Below are 17,052 nucleotides of genomic sequence, written 5' to 3'. Positions count from 1 at the left end.
CCACTATGGCTGACTTAGTTTTACGTTTTATTCGGGCAGGGGGATTTTATCATTTAATCTGAGTGTTTCTGTTTTATTTTATTGTTTTGTGTTGATTCTGGCCTTTGGCCTATGATTTTCGACTGTTTTTTTTTTAATGTGTTTCTAAGTGGTTGGCTTTTCCTTTTTTATTTCTCTGGTCGGCCAACCACCGTCACACTCTGTGTGGTTTTAGTCCGTTTTGTCTTGTCTTTGTCTCAGTTTCTCTTGTTCTGTATCGTCTGTGATCTCTTCTGTTCCTCGTTTTTATTCTCTGTGGGTGTTCTTTGTCTTTGGAAAAAGGGACCGATGACCATAGCAGTCTGGTCCCTTTAATCCCCCCAAACCAACCAACCAACCAGTGCTGTTTACGCCATCTCAAGCATCGCTTAGCATTGACTGCAGAAATGTGTGGCTAATGATGAGATGCTCGACCTTGTACCCAATTCCGTTTACCTCCGTGCACACATTCATTGTGTTAGCTCGAAGGATGGTAGCACTCTGGAACTCAAGAGTCATTCCTCCCGCTAATTTCACGCTATTATTTTACAGCCACCCTCTGCAATGCTGGATGGTCGTTGTCCGTCAGTACGTGAGGTATGCCTGGTCTTCCTTTAGCTGTATTTGTTCTTTAAAGTTCGATTCAAAGTATCAACACCAACAGTCGACTTGGGCAGCCTTAAAAGAGTTGAAATGTCCCTGGTCTAATGACTAGTCCAGGTTCTAAGTCAGAGGTCTCCTGAACAACCCATTATGCTCTTACTGCTTCTCTACTGACAATACCTTCCGCCTCCTTCTACATTGATGTGTTGCAGTACTCCCGTTACGGAAGGTGACTACACAATACCTTTCTTGTATTCTCATATGTTTGTCCAATTTCTGTTGGTGGCCTTTTAAGAGACGTCGAAACCTCTTCATCTGAACTGCTGAGTGTGGCATTCACTATCGCAGTTGTCCCGTGTTCGATTCCCGCCGGTTGGGGGGTTTTTCTGTCCGGGGACTGCGTGTTTGTGTTTTCCTCATCGTTTCATCAATCGTGATAGTCGCTAGATTCGACTGTGTAAAAAATTGGAGTGACAAAATTGGGACTTCGTACGGGCGCTGATGAGCGTGCAGTTGACCGCCCCACAAACCAATCCTCGTCGTCATCACTATCGCAGTCCTTCATCATTTCTCATTACTTCGCCGTCGCCGGCCGCGGTAGCCGAGCGGTTCTAGGCGCTTCAGTCCGGAACCGCGCGACTGTTACGGTCGCAGGTTCGAATCCTGCCTCGGGTATGGATGTGTGTGATGTCCTTAGGTTAGTTAGGTTTAAGTAGTTCTAAGTTCTAGGGGACTGATGACCGTAGAAGTTAAGTCCCATAGTGCTCAGAGCCATTTGAACCATTTGAACTTCACCGGCCCCCTTCTTTCCACTTTGATTCTTCCCGGCGGTTCTCTTAAACTTCAGAGGACTCTTATTGCTATATTACGATCAGTGTATATTGGCTTCACAATTTGTCTTACTATACAATACCTGATCTCGGAATCTCTGTCGAACAGCGAAGTAATTCTGTAGATATCTTATCGTCTCTTCAAGCTTTTTCCAAGTGTACCTCTATCTCTCATGACAGCTAGCGGTCAATTATGCATTCGAACAGCGTATTCACAAGTACTAGTTGAAATTCATTATGGAGCTCATTTGGTCTTTCTCTTCTCTCATTCCTTCTACAAAGCACATATTACACTACTGGCCATTAAAATTGCTACACCACGAAGATGACGTGCTACAGACGCGAAATTTAACCGACAGGAAGAACATGCTGTGATATGCAAATGATTAGCTTTTCAGAGCATTCACACAAGGTTGGCGCCGGTGGTGACATCTATAACGTGCTGACATGAGGAAAGTTTCCAACCAATTTCTCACATAAACAGCAGTTGACCGCCGTTGCCTGGTGAAACGTTGTTGTGATGCCTCGTGTAAGGAGAAGAAATGCGCACCATCACTTTGATAAAGGTCGGATTGTGTCCGATGGCGATTGCGGTTTATTGTATCGCGACATTGCTGCTCGCGTTGGTCGAGACTCAATGACTGTTAGCAGAATATGAGATCGGTGGGTTCAGGAGGGTAATACGGAACGCCGTGCTGGATCCCAACGGCCTCGTATCACTAGCAGTCGAGATGACAGGCATCTTATCCGCATGGCTGTAACGGATCGTGCAGCCACGGCTCCCTGAGTCAACAGATGGGGACGTTTGCAAGACAACAACCATCTGCACGAATAGTTCGACGACGTTTGCAGCAGCATGGACTATCAGCTCGGAGACCATGGCAGTGGTTACCCTTGACGCTGCATCACAGACAGGAGCGCCTGCGATGGTGTACTCAACGACGAAACTGTGTGCACGAATGGCAAAACGTCATTTTTTCTGATGAATCCAGGTTCTGTTTATACCATCATGAACAGTCGCATCCGCGTTTGGCGACATTGCGGTGAACGCACATTGGAAGCGTGTATTCGTCATCGCCATACTGGCGTATCACCGGGCGTGATGGTATGGGATGCCATTGGTTACACGTCTCGGTCACCTCTTGTTAGCGTTGACGGCACTTTGGACAGTGAACGTTACATTTCAGATGTGTTACGGCCCGTGGCTCTACCCTTCATTCGATAACGGCGAAACCCCCTCATTTCAGCAGGATAATGCACGACCGTATGTTGCAGGTCCTGTACGGGCCTTTCTGGATACAGAAAATGTTCGACTGCTGCCCTGCCCAGCACATTCTCCAGATCTCTCACCAATTGAAAACGTCTGGTCAATGGTGGCCGAGCAACTGGCTCGTCACAATACGCCAGTCACTACTCTTGATGAACTGTGGTATCGTGTTGAAGCTGCATGGACAGCTGCACCTGTACACGCCATCCAAGCTCTGTTTGACTCAATGCCCAGGCGTATCAAGGCGGTTATTACGCCCAGAAGTGGTTGTTCTGGGTACTGATTTCTCAAGAACTATGCACCCAAATTGCTTGAAAATGTAATCACATGTCAGTTCTAGTATAATATATTTGTCCAATGAATACCCGTTTATCATCTGCATTTCTTCTTGGTGTAGCAATTTTAATGGCCAGTAGTGTAGTATTTACTGTAGCTTGTGTTGTAGTTTTGTAGTTGAGAGAGTAAGCCTTTGCTCGTGTTTGTGTTCTGGGAAGCGCAGCAGCTGCAGACGGAGGCGGTGGAGCAGCTGGAGCAGAAGCTGCAGCAGCTGGTGGAGGAGGCGCTGCGAGTGGCAGAGGCGCCGGCCACGCCGCCCTCGCCGTCCCACCACCTGCTCTACGACGACGCCAAGTATCGCAACAGGACGTGAGTGCAGACGGCGGCGCCGCTGCCCCCGCTCCTCTTCATTTATGGATTGCTCTAAGTAAAGCTATCCGCAACCTCAAAGTTGCTCTGAACACGAGAGTGTTTTACTGAGAATGGTTATTTGCTTGTGGTATGCCTTGACTCCCTCCGACCTTCGAATAAACGTGCCAAGTCGGCTGTAGGGAGAAATTGAGATATGTCTGGCCTTCCTTTCTGGCCCTATCAGTTGTTTGTCAAACCCTCAACCCCCATGAATATAATTACAGGAGTTGGATAAAAATATGACACCGCGAGAAATGCATGCCTGACATAAAATGCAGTCTCTAGCCAAGCTTGCAGGTTGCGGTTCTGTATTTAACCATGAACGACCACCTATGGAATGTCCGCAATACGTTTAAAGTGTCAGTGGTGATTAGAACACTGTTCTGCCTTGTTGCCACTGCGTATGTCGAGGATAAGTAAATTCTAACGTAGGAAAATTGATGGTGCCCGTATGGTGGGAGCTTCCGTAGCAAAGAGAGCCGAATTGTCTAGTGTTTCTCAATGGGCACCATATCGAAGATTTACTCGGCATACAGGGAAAGCGGATAAACGTCGTCCACCGTGGCACAATAGGAACGAAAGTGTGTGTTTAGCGAGAGTTAAAACGGTAATCGAGGAGGACTGAGAGAAAAATAAGACGACGACAAGTGCAAGAGACGCTGCAGAGCTGAATGTCGCACTCTTGGTAACCTGTCTGGACCAAACCAACACGAAGGGTGCTCCATAAACAGGGAACTGGAGGGCCAGCTGAAATTGCAAAATCGGCACATCAGTGATGCAAATGCGGTTAACAAGAGAACGTGCTGCCGAAGTCATAAAATCTGGACATGGAGCAAAGGAAGACACTCATATGATCGAATAAGTCTTGTTTCACACCGTTTCCAACTTCCGCTTCAGTCCGCATGCCAAGAGTGAAACATGGCGGGGGTTCGGTGATGTTCAAGGAAGTCAAATCGTGGTATTCCATGGTTACTCTGCCAGGTCTCATTATTGTCAAGGATTATGTTTGTAATTTGGCTGATCATATCCATCCCATGCTACTATGTTTGTTCAAAATGGTTCAAATGGCTCTGAGCACTATGGGACTTAACTTCTGAGGTCATCAGTCACCTAGAACTTAGAACTACTTAAACCTAACTGACCTAAGGACATTACACACATCCATGTCCGAGGCAGGATTTGAACCTGCGACCGTAGCGGTCGCACGGTTCCAGTCTGTGGCGCCTAGAACCGCTCGGACACTCCGGCCGGCTACTATGTTTGTTCCCCAATGGCGATCATGTGTATAAACACGACACGACGTCCGTCCCCGGTAGCTGAATGTCAGCGTGACGGATTGCCAATTCTCTGGGCCCGGGTTGGATCTCCGGCTGGGTCGGGGAATTATCCCCGCCCATGGACTGGGTGTTGTGCTGTCATCATCATCCTATCATCCTCATCGACTGCAGGTCGCCGAAGTGGCGTCAAATTGAAAGACCAGCACCCGGTGAACGGTCTGCCCGACGGGAAGCCCTACCCATACGATAAATAAAATAAACACGACACGGCCCTCTTTTACACAGCTCGCATCGCCACGATTGGTGTTGTGAGCGTGAGGATGAAGTGCCGTATCTCCCATGGCACCACCAGTCACCACATATCAGTAACATTGAGCCTTAGTGATCTGGTTTGGAGAGAAGGGTGCGTGACCCCTATACACTTCCACCTTCGTTACCTAAACGTGCCAGTACTTGGCGGGAAAGGTAGTATAAGAGTCCCTTGAAAACCATATAGAATCTGTATTTATCCATTCCGAGATGACTGGAACTGTTTTGAATGCTAACCTTTTTCCTGCCCCTATTAGGCATGGTAAAGAGTTGTTTTTGATGTTTACATATTTTTGACGATTACTGTATGTTAGTGTCGTAGTTTTGTCCAGTGTTTTAGGTCAGAGCCCTCATCACGTGATGGCCAGAAAGGATTAAAAATAAGAGAATGGTAAGCATGTTGTGCTGATAGATGTGCAGCAGACCCAGTTTTCGAAATCCATTAGTATATACATACTGATGGTATCCCACTGCTCAGGTTAGTCCTTGCTCTATATATGATATCAAAGTTAGTGGACTCGTAGGTCAGAGCGGAAGGGAGGCGACAACGGTAGCGGCAGTGATTCACCTGTGAAAGCCCACCCCAATGTAAGGCAGGTGAAGACTACACAGAACCGCATACTTCACATAACTTGTATGGTACAGCTAGCAAGTCTGAAAATCGTCGCATCAACAGATTTTGTGAAAAGCAATAATTCGACAAATATAGACTTTCATAGTTTCACACTAGTGTAGCCTACTGAAAACAAATTGTCGTGTAAACAAAGGATCAAGCAAGCCGAGAGAGTCCCAACCACGTGCTGCCAGAAGAAAATCACATAAAACAAAAATGGTGTAAATATAGCGTAGCAGACAAGGTCTCTTACTGTGATGCTGACAATGTAAAACACATGTCGCGTGAAAATTGTGTGTTAGTCACTAGATAATCTGTTCAGCAATCCCAAATATTTTTTTCTCCTTCCCCAGGCATATGCTGAAGTAGTGAGGGTTCGAGATGTAGTGGTAGCTACTTATTTCATCTCCTCGTTTACTACTCGTATTGTGCGATAAGAAAAAACGGAGGAGTTCCTACAAACCCCTCAAGCAGACATTTTATCGAGATTTTTGCTTCGTTGGCCTCTGCCGACATAAATTTAATGTCACTGCACGCGATCACAGATTGCACTTAGACTGCATTGTACTGCTTTGGAGTAAAGGCGTAGCAATAGATTGCTAAGGTGCCACACCACAAAAAACGTATTTCATCTAGAAAAGATAAACCGATTTTAGTCACAGTTGTGCAAACTGTTGTAACTATTTTTTTTACGCCAATCCAAGGAAACAGCGATAAACATTTGGTACTTCAAATTTGAGCAATGTTAATTAGTGTGTCCGAATTATGACCCTATGTAGAGCTTGACCTCAGGTGTTCCGTCTCAAAATAAATTCAGTAAAGTACATTGCGAATTCAGGTGCTAATAGAACACAGACAAAAATTTCAACTAACGAAAGTTCTAAAATACACTCCTGGAAATGGAAAAAAGAACACATTGACACCGGTGTGTCAGACCCACCATATTTGCTCCGGACACTGCGAGAGGGCTGTACAAGCAATCATCACACGCACGGCACAGCGGACACACCAGGAACCGCGGTGTTGGCCGTCGAATGGCGCTAGCTGCGCAGCATTTGTGCGCCGCCGCCGTCAGTGTCAGCCAGTTTGCCGTGGCATACGGAGCTCCATCGCAGTCTTTAACACTGGTAGCATGCCGCTACAGCGTGGACGTGAACCGTATGTGCAGTTGACGGACTTTGAGCGAGGGCGTATAGTGGGCATGCGGGAGGCCAGGAGGACGTACCGCCGAATTGCTCAACACGTGGGTCGTGAGGTCTCCACAGTACATCGATGTTGTCGCCAGTGGTCGGCGGAAGGTGCACGTGCCCGTCGACCTGGGACCGGACCGCAGCAACGCACGGATGCACGCCAAGACCGTAGGATCCCACGCAGTGCCGTAGGGGACCGCACCGCCACTTCTCAGCAAATTAGGGACACTGTTGCTCCTGGCGTATCGGCGAGGACCATTCGCAACCGTCTCCATGAAGCTGGGCTACGGTCCCGCACACCGTTAGGCCGTCTTCCCCTCACGCCCCAACGTCGTGCAGCCCGCCTCCAGTGATGTCGCGACAGGCGTGAATGGAGGGACGAATGGAGACGTGTCGTCTTCAGCGATGAGAGTCGCTTCTGCCTTGGTGCCAATGATGGTCGTATGCGTGTTTGGCGCCGTGCAGGTGAGCGCCGCAATCAGGACTGCATACGACCGAGGCACACAGGGCCAACACCCGGCATCATGGTGTGGGGAGCGATCTCCTACACTGGCCGTACACCACTGGTGATCGTCGAGGGGACACTGAATAGTGCACAGTACATCCAAACCGTCATCGACCCCATCGTTCTACCATTCCTAGACCGGCAAGGGAACTTGCTGTTCCAACAGGACAATGCACGTCCGCATGTATCCCGTGCCACCCAACGTGCTCTAGAAGGTGTAAGTCAACTACCCTGGCCAGCAAGATCTCCGGATCTGCCCCCCATTGAGCATGTTTGGGACTGGATGAAGCGTCGTCTCACGCGGTCTGCACGTCCAGCAAGAACGCTGGTCCAACTGAGGCGCCAGGTGGAAATGGCATGGCAAGCCGTTCCACAGGACTACATCCAGCATCTCTACGATCGTCTCCATGGGAGAATAGCAGCCTGCATTGCTGCGAAAGGTGGATATACACTGTACTAGTGCCGACATTGTGCATGCTCTGTTGCCTGTGTCTATGTGCCTGTGGTTCTGTCAGTGTGATCATGTGATGTATCTGACCCCAGGAATGTGTCAATAAAGTTTCCCCTTCCTGGGACAATGAATTCACGGTGTTCTTTTTTCCATTTCCAGGAGTGTATTTGACTGGTAGTGTTTTCAGTTAGGAATGGTACTTGGCACCCAGTGAGTTTTAATTTGTTAAGACATGGTAAAAGCATTTGAGATGTCTCTGGCTATAATTATACTCAATAAACGTGTGGGAGCAAATACAAATTTTTGTATAAACTGTCGCTGGTACGGACAATAACCCACCGTTCTCATCATTTTTGAATAAATAACAATAAAAGGAGAAATGATTGAATATTAACGTTCTTATTTATGAAAACCTTCATCGTGAACTGTGAAATTTAGAGGTTGAAATGCCAATAGTTGGTGCACTTTAATATATTGTCAGAATGGAATGTTACAAACAAAAAAATGGCTCTGAGCGCTATGGGACTCAACTGCTGAGGTCATTAGTCCCCTAGAACTTAGAACTAGTTAAACCTAACTAACCTAAGGACATCACAAATATCCATGCCCGAGGCAGGATTCGAACCTGCGACCGTAGCGGTCTTGCGGTTCCAGACTGCAGCGCCTTTAACCGCACGGCCACTTCGGCCGGCAATGTTACAAACAGTAAACTAGTCAGTAATTACTACTGTTTCTACAATTGAATGTTATATCTCTCATACTTAGTCGTTTTCAAGCTTGGTAGGCCTACTAGCTTTTAGATTACGCAAGCTCTGATGCCTACCAAATGTAGGATATTATAAAAAGTATGAACAGGCTATCTTCTTGCTCCAGCTTTCACTGAGAACTCTTTGGTCACCTGAACAACATCTGCTCCATACTTATTTTCATTGTAAGATGTCACAATGTCGAGCTTTGACTTTGTGTCATTTCCAATTTGCGAGGAACTGTGAATTATTACGTTCTTTCTAAGCTTTACTTGACACTCTGAGGATCGTATCGCCATTTTTGAAAACTTAAGTCTTGTATAGGTCGTCGCGAGCTTCCTTCATGCAGTTAGGCACTTCCTTTCTAATTTTGTTTTTTGTAGCAAGCAAGCTTGTTCGGTTTGTTTTCAAATGTCGTGCTAGTGAAAGTGAGGTGAAGAATCTGTCACACGTAACATTCCTTCCGTTATCTAGGTCTAACATACAACTTTTTTCACTACAAAGTCACTAACACGTTCACATCTAGGATGAGTTTATATTTTTCGAATCTTTATCGACAGCCATTAATTATTTCTGCCCATTTTTGTCAGATTTGGAAGCCACGAATTAACTGAACCGACATCTAGCACTAGACAGGCTCAACTACTCATCGACACAAATATATGGACTAAGAATATAAATGATTTGACAGTTTGCTATGAATCCATCCCATGCGTCCGACAAGAGAGCAAACTTGCCACCTTCTTAGTCGCTCCGATAGTGTCGAATTTTCAGCTGAACAAATTCATGGTTTACTCTTTACGTGATATCCATAGCTGTTAAATTGTTTCATGATGAATCCATCAGTTGTACTTGACAAAATCTTTATTTGGATAAAATTGTACACACATCTTAGGTTTTGATTATGTAAATCCCGTCTTCAGGCGCTTAAAAAAAACTAAGGGATTAATTATAAAATTAATAAACATTAAAAGGGCCCATAAAAATGTGGACGTAAGGTCATCCATTGATTTTGTACGAGAAAGTCGTACCAGTCTTCTAAAAAATTCAGCAAATTTATCTAATAGCGCGCGAGATGCTGTGCAGGTGAGACGTGAAAAGTTTCTGAGCCAACCAGTACCACACCAGGTAAAAGGGGCCTAACCAAAAAATCTTGACTGTAACAGAAAATAAGCACATATTGTACCTAAATGCGAACGAGTAGTCATGTGGCATGGGCTTAATAAATTAAAATGAAGGCATGAAAGCGGTAAAATGCCAATTTGTGAACCTGAAAAATAGCTTATCATGTAAGTCACCAGCCCACTGCACGTACCGGTACGTCAGTGTGTGGCCGCCACCGAAGCTATTACGTGGAGCTGCAGCGCCACCGAAGGAATCATAGCGAAAAAGCCGTTTCCTCCCAAACGTCAGCCGCCACTAATAGCACTAAAAACTCCTTATTTATGCGTGGCATTAGTTACACTGTCCGTCCCCGGTAGCTGAGTGTTCAGCGCGACAGAATGTCAATCCTAAGGGCCTAGGTTCGATTCCTGGCTGGGTCGGAGATTTTCTCCGCTCAGGGACTGGGTGTTGTGTTGTCCTTATCATCATCATCACATCCCCATCAACGCGCAAGTCGCCGAAGTGGCATCAAATTGAAAGATTTGCACCCACTGAACGATCTACCCGACGGGAGGCCCTAGTCACACGACATTTTTATTAGCTACGATAAGCCTGCTGTATAGCAAACAACAAAAGCAAGCCAGGCAACATACAACGCAATTGTCAAGAAATAAAATTAGTAAAACCATAGCACAAATATAAAATAAATAAAACCACAACATAGAATGTAAAAGGGGCCAAACCGACAACCACAAATTAAATACAATAGTGGAAGATATTTTAATATACAGAGTACGTCATATTAAGAATGCAAGGCTAAGAATGCAGATAGCGCAATACAACGTATAGGGTAACCTACATAGCAATGACGCGTAAAATCTTCAGTAACGGAGAAGCCAGCGTGACCAGTGAACTACAAAAAATACTAAAGGTTCTAACTTAGGAACAATATAGACTACTGGCCATTAAAATTGCTACACCACGAAGATGACGTGCTACAGACGCGAAATTTAACCGACAGGAAGAACATGCTGTGATATGCAAATGATTAGCTTTTCAGAGCATGCCAGTTGGCGCCAGTGGCGACACCTACAACGTGGTGACATGAGGAAAGTTTCCAACCGATTTCTCATACACAAACAGCAGTTGACCGGCGCTGCCTGGTGAAACGTTGTTGTGATGCCTCGTGTAAGGAGGAGAAATGCGTACCATCACGTTTCCGACTTTGATAAAGGTCGGATTGTAGCCTATCGCGATTGCGGTTTATCGTATCGCGACATCCAATGACTGTTAGCAGAATATGGAGTCGGTGGGTTCAGGAGGGTAATACGGAACGCCGTGCTGGATCCCAACGGCCTCGTATCACTAGCAGTAGAGATGATAGGCATCTTATCCGCATGGCTGTAACGGATCGTGCAGCCATCCCTGAGTCAACAGATGGGGACGTTTGCAAGACAACAACCATCTACCAACTGAAAACTTTTGGTCAATGGTGATCGAGCAACTGGCTAGTCAGAATACGCCAGTCACTACTCTTGATGAACTGTGGTATCGTGTTGAGGCTAGGTCTAACATACAACTTTTTTCACTACAAAGTCACTAACACGTTCACATCTAGGATGAGTTTATATTTTTCGAATCTTTATCGACAGCCATTAATTATTTCTGCCCATATTTGTCAGATTTGGAAGCCACGAATTAACTGAACAGACATCTAGCCCAGTAAAAGAAAAACTGAACTAGTTATGAAAAGATTATACGGCACCTCACAGTTGACATGACACGCAGCCTCTAAGATCATGGGACGAGACGTTACAGACACAACTTACGCGAAGATGAGCAAATACGACAACCTGTTGTAATAAAGACCGCTGTAGACACTACAAACATTGCAAATAGTTGCTGAGCATCCCTTTATGTTTCAGGTGTTTGAGATCTGTACTTATCGTCCGTACAGTAAAGATGGTATTTACGGTGTGAAATGCCCACAGTGTGATTGTACATCTATCGGGCAGGCGCGGAGAAGTTTTCAAACTAGGTTTAGAGAACATGCTGCCACTCGTAATCGCAAGTCAGGTTTAGCGTGGTATTAAGCATGCAATATTTACAGCTTGCATCAACGATCTGGTCCGTAACATTTTGGAACAGTTATAAGTCATGAAGTATACCGGGTGCAAGTCTTTCGACTTGACGACTCTTCGGCGACTTGTGCGTCTATGGGGAGGAAATGATGATGATTAGGACAACATAACAGCCAGTCCCTGAGCGGAGAACATCTCCGACCCGGGAATCGAACTCCTACCCTTAGGATTGACATCCTGTCGCGCTGACCACTCAGCTACCGGAGGCAGACAGGGCCACGTTTGCGTAGTGGGAGAGTGATTGACTCAGAGACCCTTTTCGTGCCTTAACTGCACGACATCTCGCATGCTGTTTAATAAATTTGCTGGATTTTTTACCGACTTGGTACTACTTACTCATATGCAATCAAGGTATCATGTGATTTTCACATTTGTACGGACCCTTTGAATGTTAATTAATTTTATGAAGGATCTCTCTTAGTTTCCATTGTTTCTTGTAACGCCTGAAGATGTCATTGACATCCTGAAGCCCAGATTGTGTGTACTATTTGTACTTTACGTGTTTGTTGGCAAGCTAATCGGCCACATAGAACTGGCACAAGAGGAGCTGAATTTGTTGCATGGCTGAACGCTAGCACGCTCAGGTCTCAGGGCTACTAATAGGTTGTAGTTTCCCCTCGCTTTCAGTCATTCGCAGTAGTACCAGAGCAAGGCCATGTTGCCCTATATTACAAAGCTACAAAGTCATCCAGACTGTTGCCCCAGCAACTACTGAAAGGCCTGCTGGCTCTCTGCAGGAACCACACGTTTGTCTGGCTTCACAGCTGACACCCCTCCGTTGTCGCTGGCCTACGAAACGGCTATCTGTATCGTCGCGGAACGCAAGCATCCCCACTAGCGGCAAAGTCCATGGTTCATGGTGGGGTAGTAAGGCCTTCTAATATCACAGTGCTGGTTATCTAGTAGTTCTTATTGTTGCAGTATATGCAATCGTAGTCGTAATTGTAATAGCGCTAATAATTAATACAAGGTGATAGAGATAATAGTCAAATAATAAGAGACTGAACAGAACGTAAAACCTGTGAGAGGAAAAAAAAACCGATTTAGGGTGAAAAGACATTCCAGAGGAAAACTGCATGGTACAGGGTGACAATTACTGAACTATATGAAAAAATATAAATTAGTTTTAAACTATGGGGTGTACACTTTTGTTCACCATGTAAACGACACTACAGATATTCGGATTTAGGTTATGACAAGTTCGATGTATCTGCCATCATTGGCGGTGATCTGACGCAGACGAATAGTGAAATTCTGCATGGCCCGCTGAAGTGTCGGAATATCGATGCTGTTGACGACCTCCTGAATGGCTTTTTTTCAGCTGAGCGATGGTTTTGAATTACTGCTGTATACCTTGTCTTTAATGTAGCCTTACAAAAAGGAGTCGCATGTGCTCAGGTCCGGAGAACATGGCGGCCAATCGAGGCCCATGGCAGTGGCCTCTGGATACCCCAGAGCCAGAATGCGGTCCCCAAAGTGCTCCTCCAGGACATCAAACACGCTCCTGCTTCGATGGGGTAGAGCCCCGTCTTTCATGAACATGTTCTTGACGAAATCAGGGTCATTTTGAACAACAGGGATGGAATCATGAAATCATGTACCGTTAAATAGTCACCGTAACATCAAGGACTATTGCATGACTGAAGGAGAATTCTCGATCGTGAAATGCAGAGTCCCAGTCGCCCAAATGCGCCAGTTTTGCTTATTGACGAACCCATCCAAATGAAAGTGGGCCTCGTCGCTAAACTAAGCCATACACCGTACGCTAATTCCCATCATGTCCCACGGCCAACCGTGGAGTTTGGACGTCCTAACGCAAACCGTCAGAAGTTGTGACGATTTTATTTCATGTAGTTCAATAATTGTCACCCTGTAGATTGACCTACAGGTAGTGATAATAATAGCAGAAATAAAGTCGCAAAGAAATCGTAATATGATACTGTTAACTTAGTTCAAGATTTAGTACAGTGAAAGAAAGAATCTGCAGCGATTATCATGGTTTTTATATAAAAGTATCCAAAATGTTCACCCTGTAGCAGAGTCCACACTGAATTGAAACTTGCTGGCAGTTTAAAACCGTGTACCATTTCGGGACTCGAACCCCGGACCTTTGCCTTTAGCAGGCAAGTGCTCCACTGACTGAGTTTTCCAAGTGCGACTCACAGGTCTACGAGGTTTGTTCAGAAAGTAAGTTCCGATTGGTCTCGAAATGGAAACCACAGCGGAAATCACAAATGTTTCTTCCGCTGCTTCTCTGCACGGACGCTGTCCGACCTAGACCTCTGTCGTATCGTTGTACTAATTTTCCAATACCCTCGTCATACAAGGCAACCACATGAGTTTTTTGCCAATTCTAAGCTGGTCTGCAGCTCATTGTTTGTGTCAAAATGTCGTCTTCATAGCCAGCGGTTCATGTGGGCAGACATAAAAAATCAGAGGGAGCAAAATGGCTCTGAGCACTATAGGACTTAACATCTGAGGTCATCAGTCCCCTAGAACTTAGAACTACTTAAACCTAACTAACCTAAGGACATCACACGCATCCATGCCCGAGGCAGGATTCGAACCTGCGACCGTAGCAGTCGCACGGTTCCGGACTGTAGCGCCTAGAACCGCTCGGCCACCGCGGCCGGTTCAGAGGGAGCCAAGTCCAGGCTATATGGTGGATGATCAAGCACTTCCCATCGGAAACTCTGCAGTAGCGTCTTCATCGCCCCAGCATTATGCTGCCACATATTGCCATGAATAAGTAAATGCATGGCAGGTACGTTATGTGGGGTTGCGGGAAACAGTTTTCTAGGCATCTTTACGTACTCACTGTACGCTCACAATTGCAAAGAGCAACGTGACGCGAGAGACACTGTCCAACGCATCTGTGCAAAGCTTCATCGGATTTTCACTGTGATTTCCATTTCGCGATAGATTGGAAATTATTTTCTGCATACCCCTCGTGTTTCTCTCTCCTCCCTTTCAAACTAGTGGAAGTGAAGCTGTGAGGGCCAGGGAAGGGGAGAAATTAGTCGCCCATAGATAGCTCAGAAAGTAAGAGCATTGCCCGCGAAACAAAAGGTCCCGGGCTCGAGTACCGGCCCAATAAACATTTTTAATCTACTTGCGAGTTTTATATTACATAATTTTACCTGTATGGTCCATTGCAGTTATCATGATAGTGGATTAGGATGAATGAATCAGTGAGTCCTTGGATAGGGTTTTGAAGTGCTGAATTTTTCCGCAGGCACCAGCCCAGCTCGGGAGCCCTGCCGGAGAAGCAGTTCCTGGCGAGGGAGTCGCTGTTGACGGACCTGATGAAGATCAAGCACTTCCACACCGTCTACAACATCTTCGTGGCCATGTTGCTCATCCTGTTCCTGCACACCGCCGTCTACGACCTAGTCGCTGATGGCCAGTAAGTTCCGTATTGTTACTGCATCAGTAATAACAATGAAAGCATGACGACGACGAATCGAATTAAAAACAGTAAATGCTGTAGTTCTCGATACACAACAAAATATATTCTTCTGAATATGTCATTAACATCAGATATAACTGCACGCAAGTAGTTCGCTGCTATACACATATGTTCTTTTTTTTTCGAAAAGCTCGTTATTCCCCATGTAAAAAGGATTTTGAGAGACAGGGGAGTGAGACAGGGTTGTAGCCTATCCCCAATGTTATTCAATCTGTATATTGAGCAAGCAGTAAAGCACACAAAAGAAAACTTAGGAGGAGGAATTAAAATTCATGGTGAAGAAATAAAAACTTTGAGGTTTGTCGATGACGTAATTCTGTCAGAGACAGCAAGGGACCTGGAAGAGCAGTTGAACGGATTGGGCAGTGTCTTGAAGGGAGGATATAATATGAACACCAACAAAAGCAAAACGAGGTTAATGGGATGTAGGCGAATTAAGTCGGGTGATGCTGAGGGAATTAGATAAGGAAATGAGACAGTAGTAGTTTTGCTGTTTGGGTAACAAAATAACTGATAATGGTCGAAGTAGAGAGGATGTCAAATGTAGACTGGCAATGGCAAGGAAAGCGTTTCTGAAGAAGATAAATTTGTTAACATAGAGTATAGATCTTTCTTACTATTCCACTACCAATGTACAGTTTTGTTACATCACCGAGAGTGTTGTTGCTAAACTCCATGTTTTACTTGGCTCACATTTAAGTAGCTTACATTATTGACCAATTTCACTCGTCACTTTATAGCGGTGGGTCTCTGGCAGATTTAACGTTTCCTTTTTACTCTGTGGATGTACAATCTGCATACACAGCTACTTCGTAGTTTAGAGTGTTACGTGAAATGTCATTCACATAAATCAGAAACAGAAGAGGGCCCAATACCGAATCCCGTGGCACACCGTATTTAGTATTCGTAATTTTATGCTTGTGAACACCAATCGCAGTTCTAAGCAGTACATACTGCTTTCGGTTCCTCAGGTAGAAATTCAATAGCTCGTAAGCAATACCTCTTATGGTAATGTTACATGTACTGTACTATGTCATAGGTGAGTGACAATCAATGTGGACACTGCTTCACTGTTGAAAACAGAAATACCTAAATAAAATTTCCGAAAAGGATTTCTACTGAAACGGAATATTATTTTTCTATATGGTTATCACTAGCAACCATTCTCCACCGTGAGACTGAAGTAACCCCTCTAGGCTACAACTGAACAAAGCTCCGGGGCCCGATGAAATCCCCCATCAGATTATATACCTAATTTGCTGTTGCGTTATCATCTCTTTTAAACTTAATCAGCCGTAGATACCTCAAGCAAAAAAACTATGCTAAATAGTTGGAAGGAATCACAGGCCACACTCATCTACAAGAAGGGTGGTAGAAGTGATCATCAGAACTCCATCCAGTATCCTACACTTCCATTTGTTATTGAGTCTTAGTACACCTTTTGAGTTCAAGGGTAATGAGGTATCTCGGAAATAACAACTCAATTCCAGTCAGTATGGATTCCGAAAAAATCGATCATGTGAAACACATGTCGTATTTTCCTCATATGACAGCCTGAGAACCATGAATCAAGGCAATCAAGTACTTGATTCAGTACCACACCTATCTCTCCTATCAAAAGTAAGTACGGTCGTATAGGGTATCAGCGGAATTAGTTAATGGGTTGAGGGTTACTTGGTAGGGAGGACGAAGCAATGTTATTTTGGATGGAGAGTCGCTGACGTAATTAATTCCAAGTGTACTCTAGGCAAGTGTTAATCACCTTGCAGACAATATTAATAGTAATCTTAGAATTTTCGTAGATGATGTAGCGATGTATTATAAAGTACCATCTGAAAACAG

General features: G+C 45.1%; 1 protein-coding gene across 2 annotated transcripts in view; it reads left to right on the top strand.

Moving 5' to 3' along the window:
* LOC124776362 (sterol O-acyltransferase 2-like) overlaps positions 1 to 17,052 on the top strand; it is a 171,273-nt gene that overhangs the window by 79,757 nt on the left and 74,464 nt on the right. For both annotated transcript variants that reach the window (XM_047251313.1, XM_047251314.1), the window contains exons 3-4: positions 3,218 to 3,363; positions 14,977 to 15,147. In XM_047251313.1, coding sequence (XP_047107269.1) covers positions 3,218 to 3,363; positions 14,977 to 15,147 — 317 coding nt within the window. The remainder of the gene's footprint in view (positions 1 to 3,217; positions 3,364 to 14,976; positions 15,148 to 17,052) is intronic.

The sequence above is a fragment of the Schistocerca piceifrons genome, chromosome 2 (genome assembly GCF_021461385.2).
Source record: "Schistocerca piceifrons isolate TAMUIC-IGC-003096 chromosome 2, iqSchPice1.1, whole genome shotgun sequence".
NCBI lineage: Eukaryota > Metazoa > Arthropoda > Insecta > Orthoptera > Acrididae > Schistocerca > Schistocerca piceifrons.
This window is presented reverse-complemented; position numbering and strand designations above follow the sequence as displayed.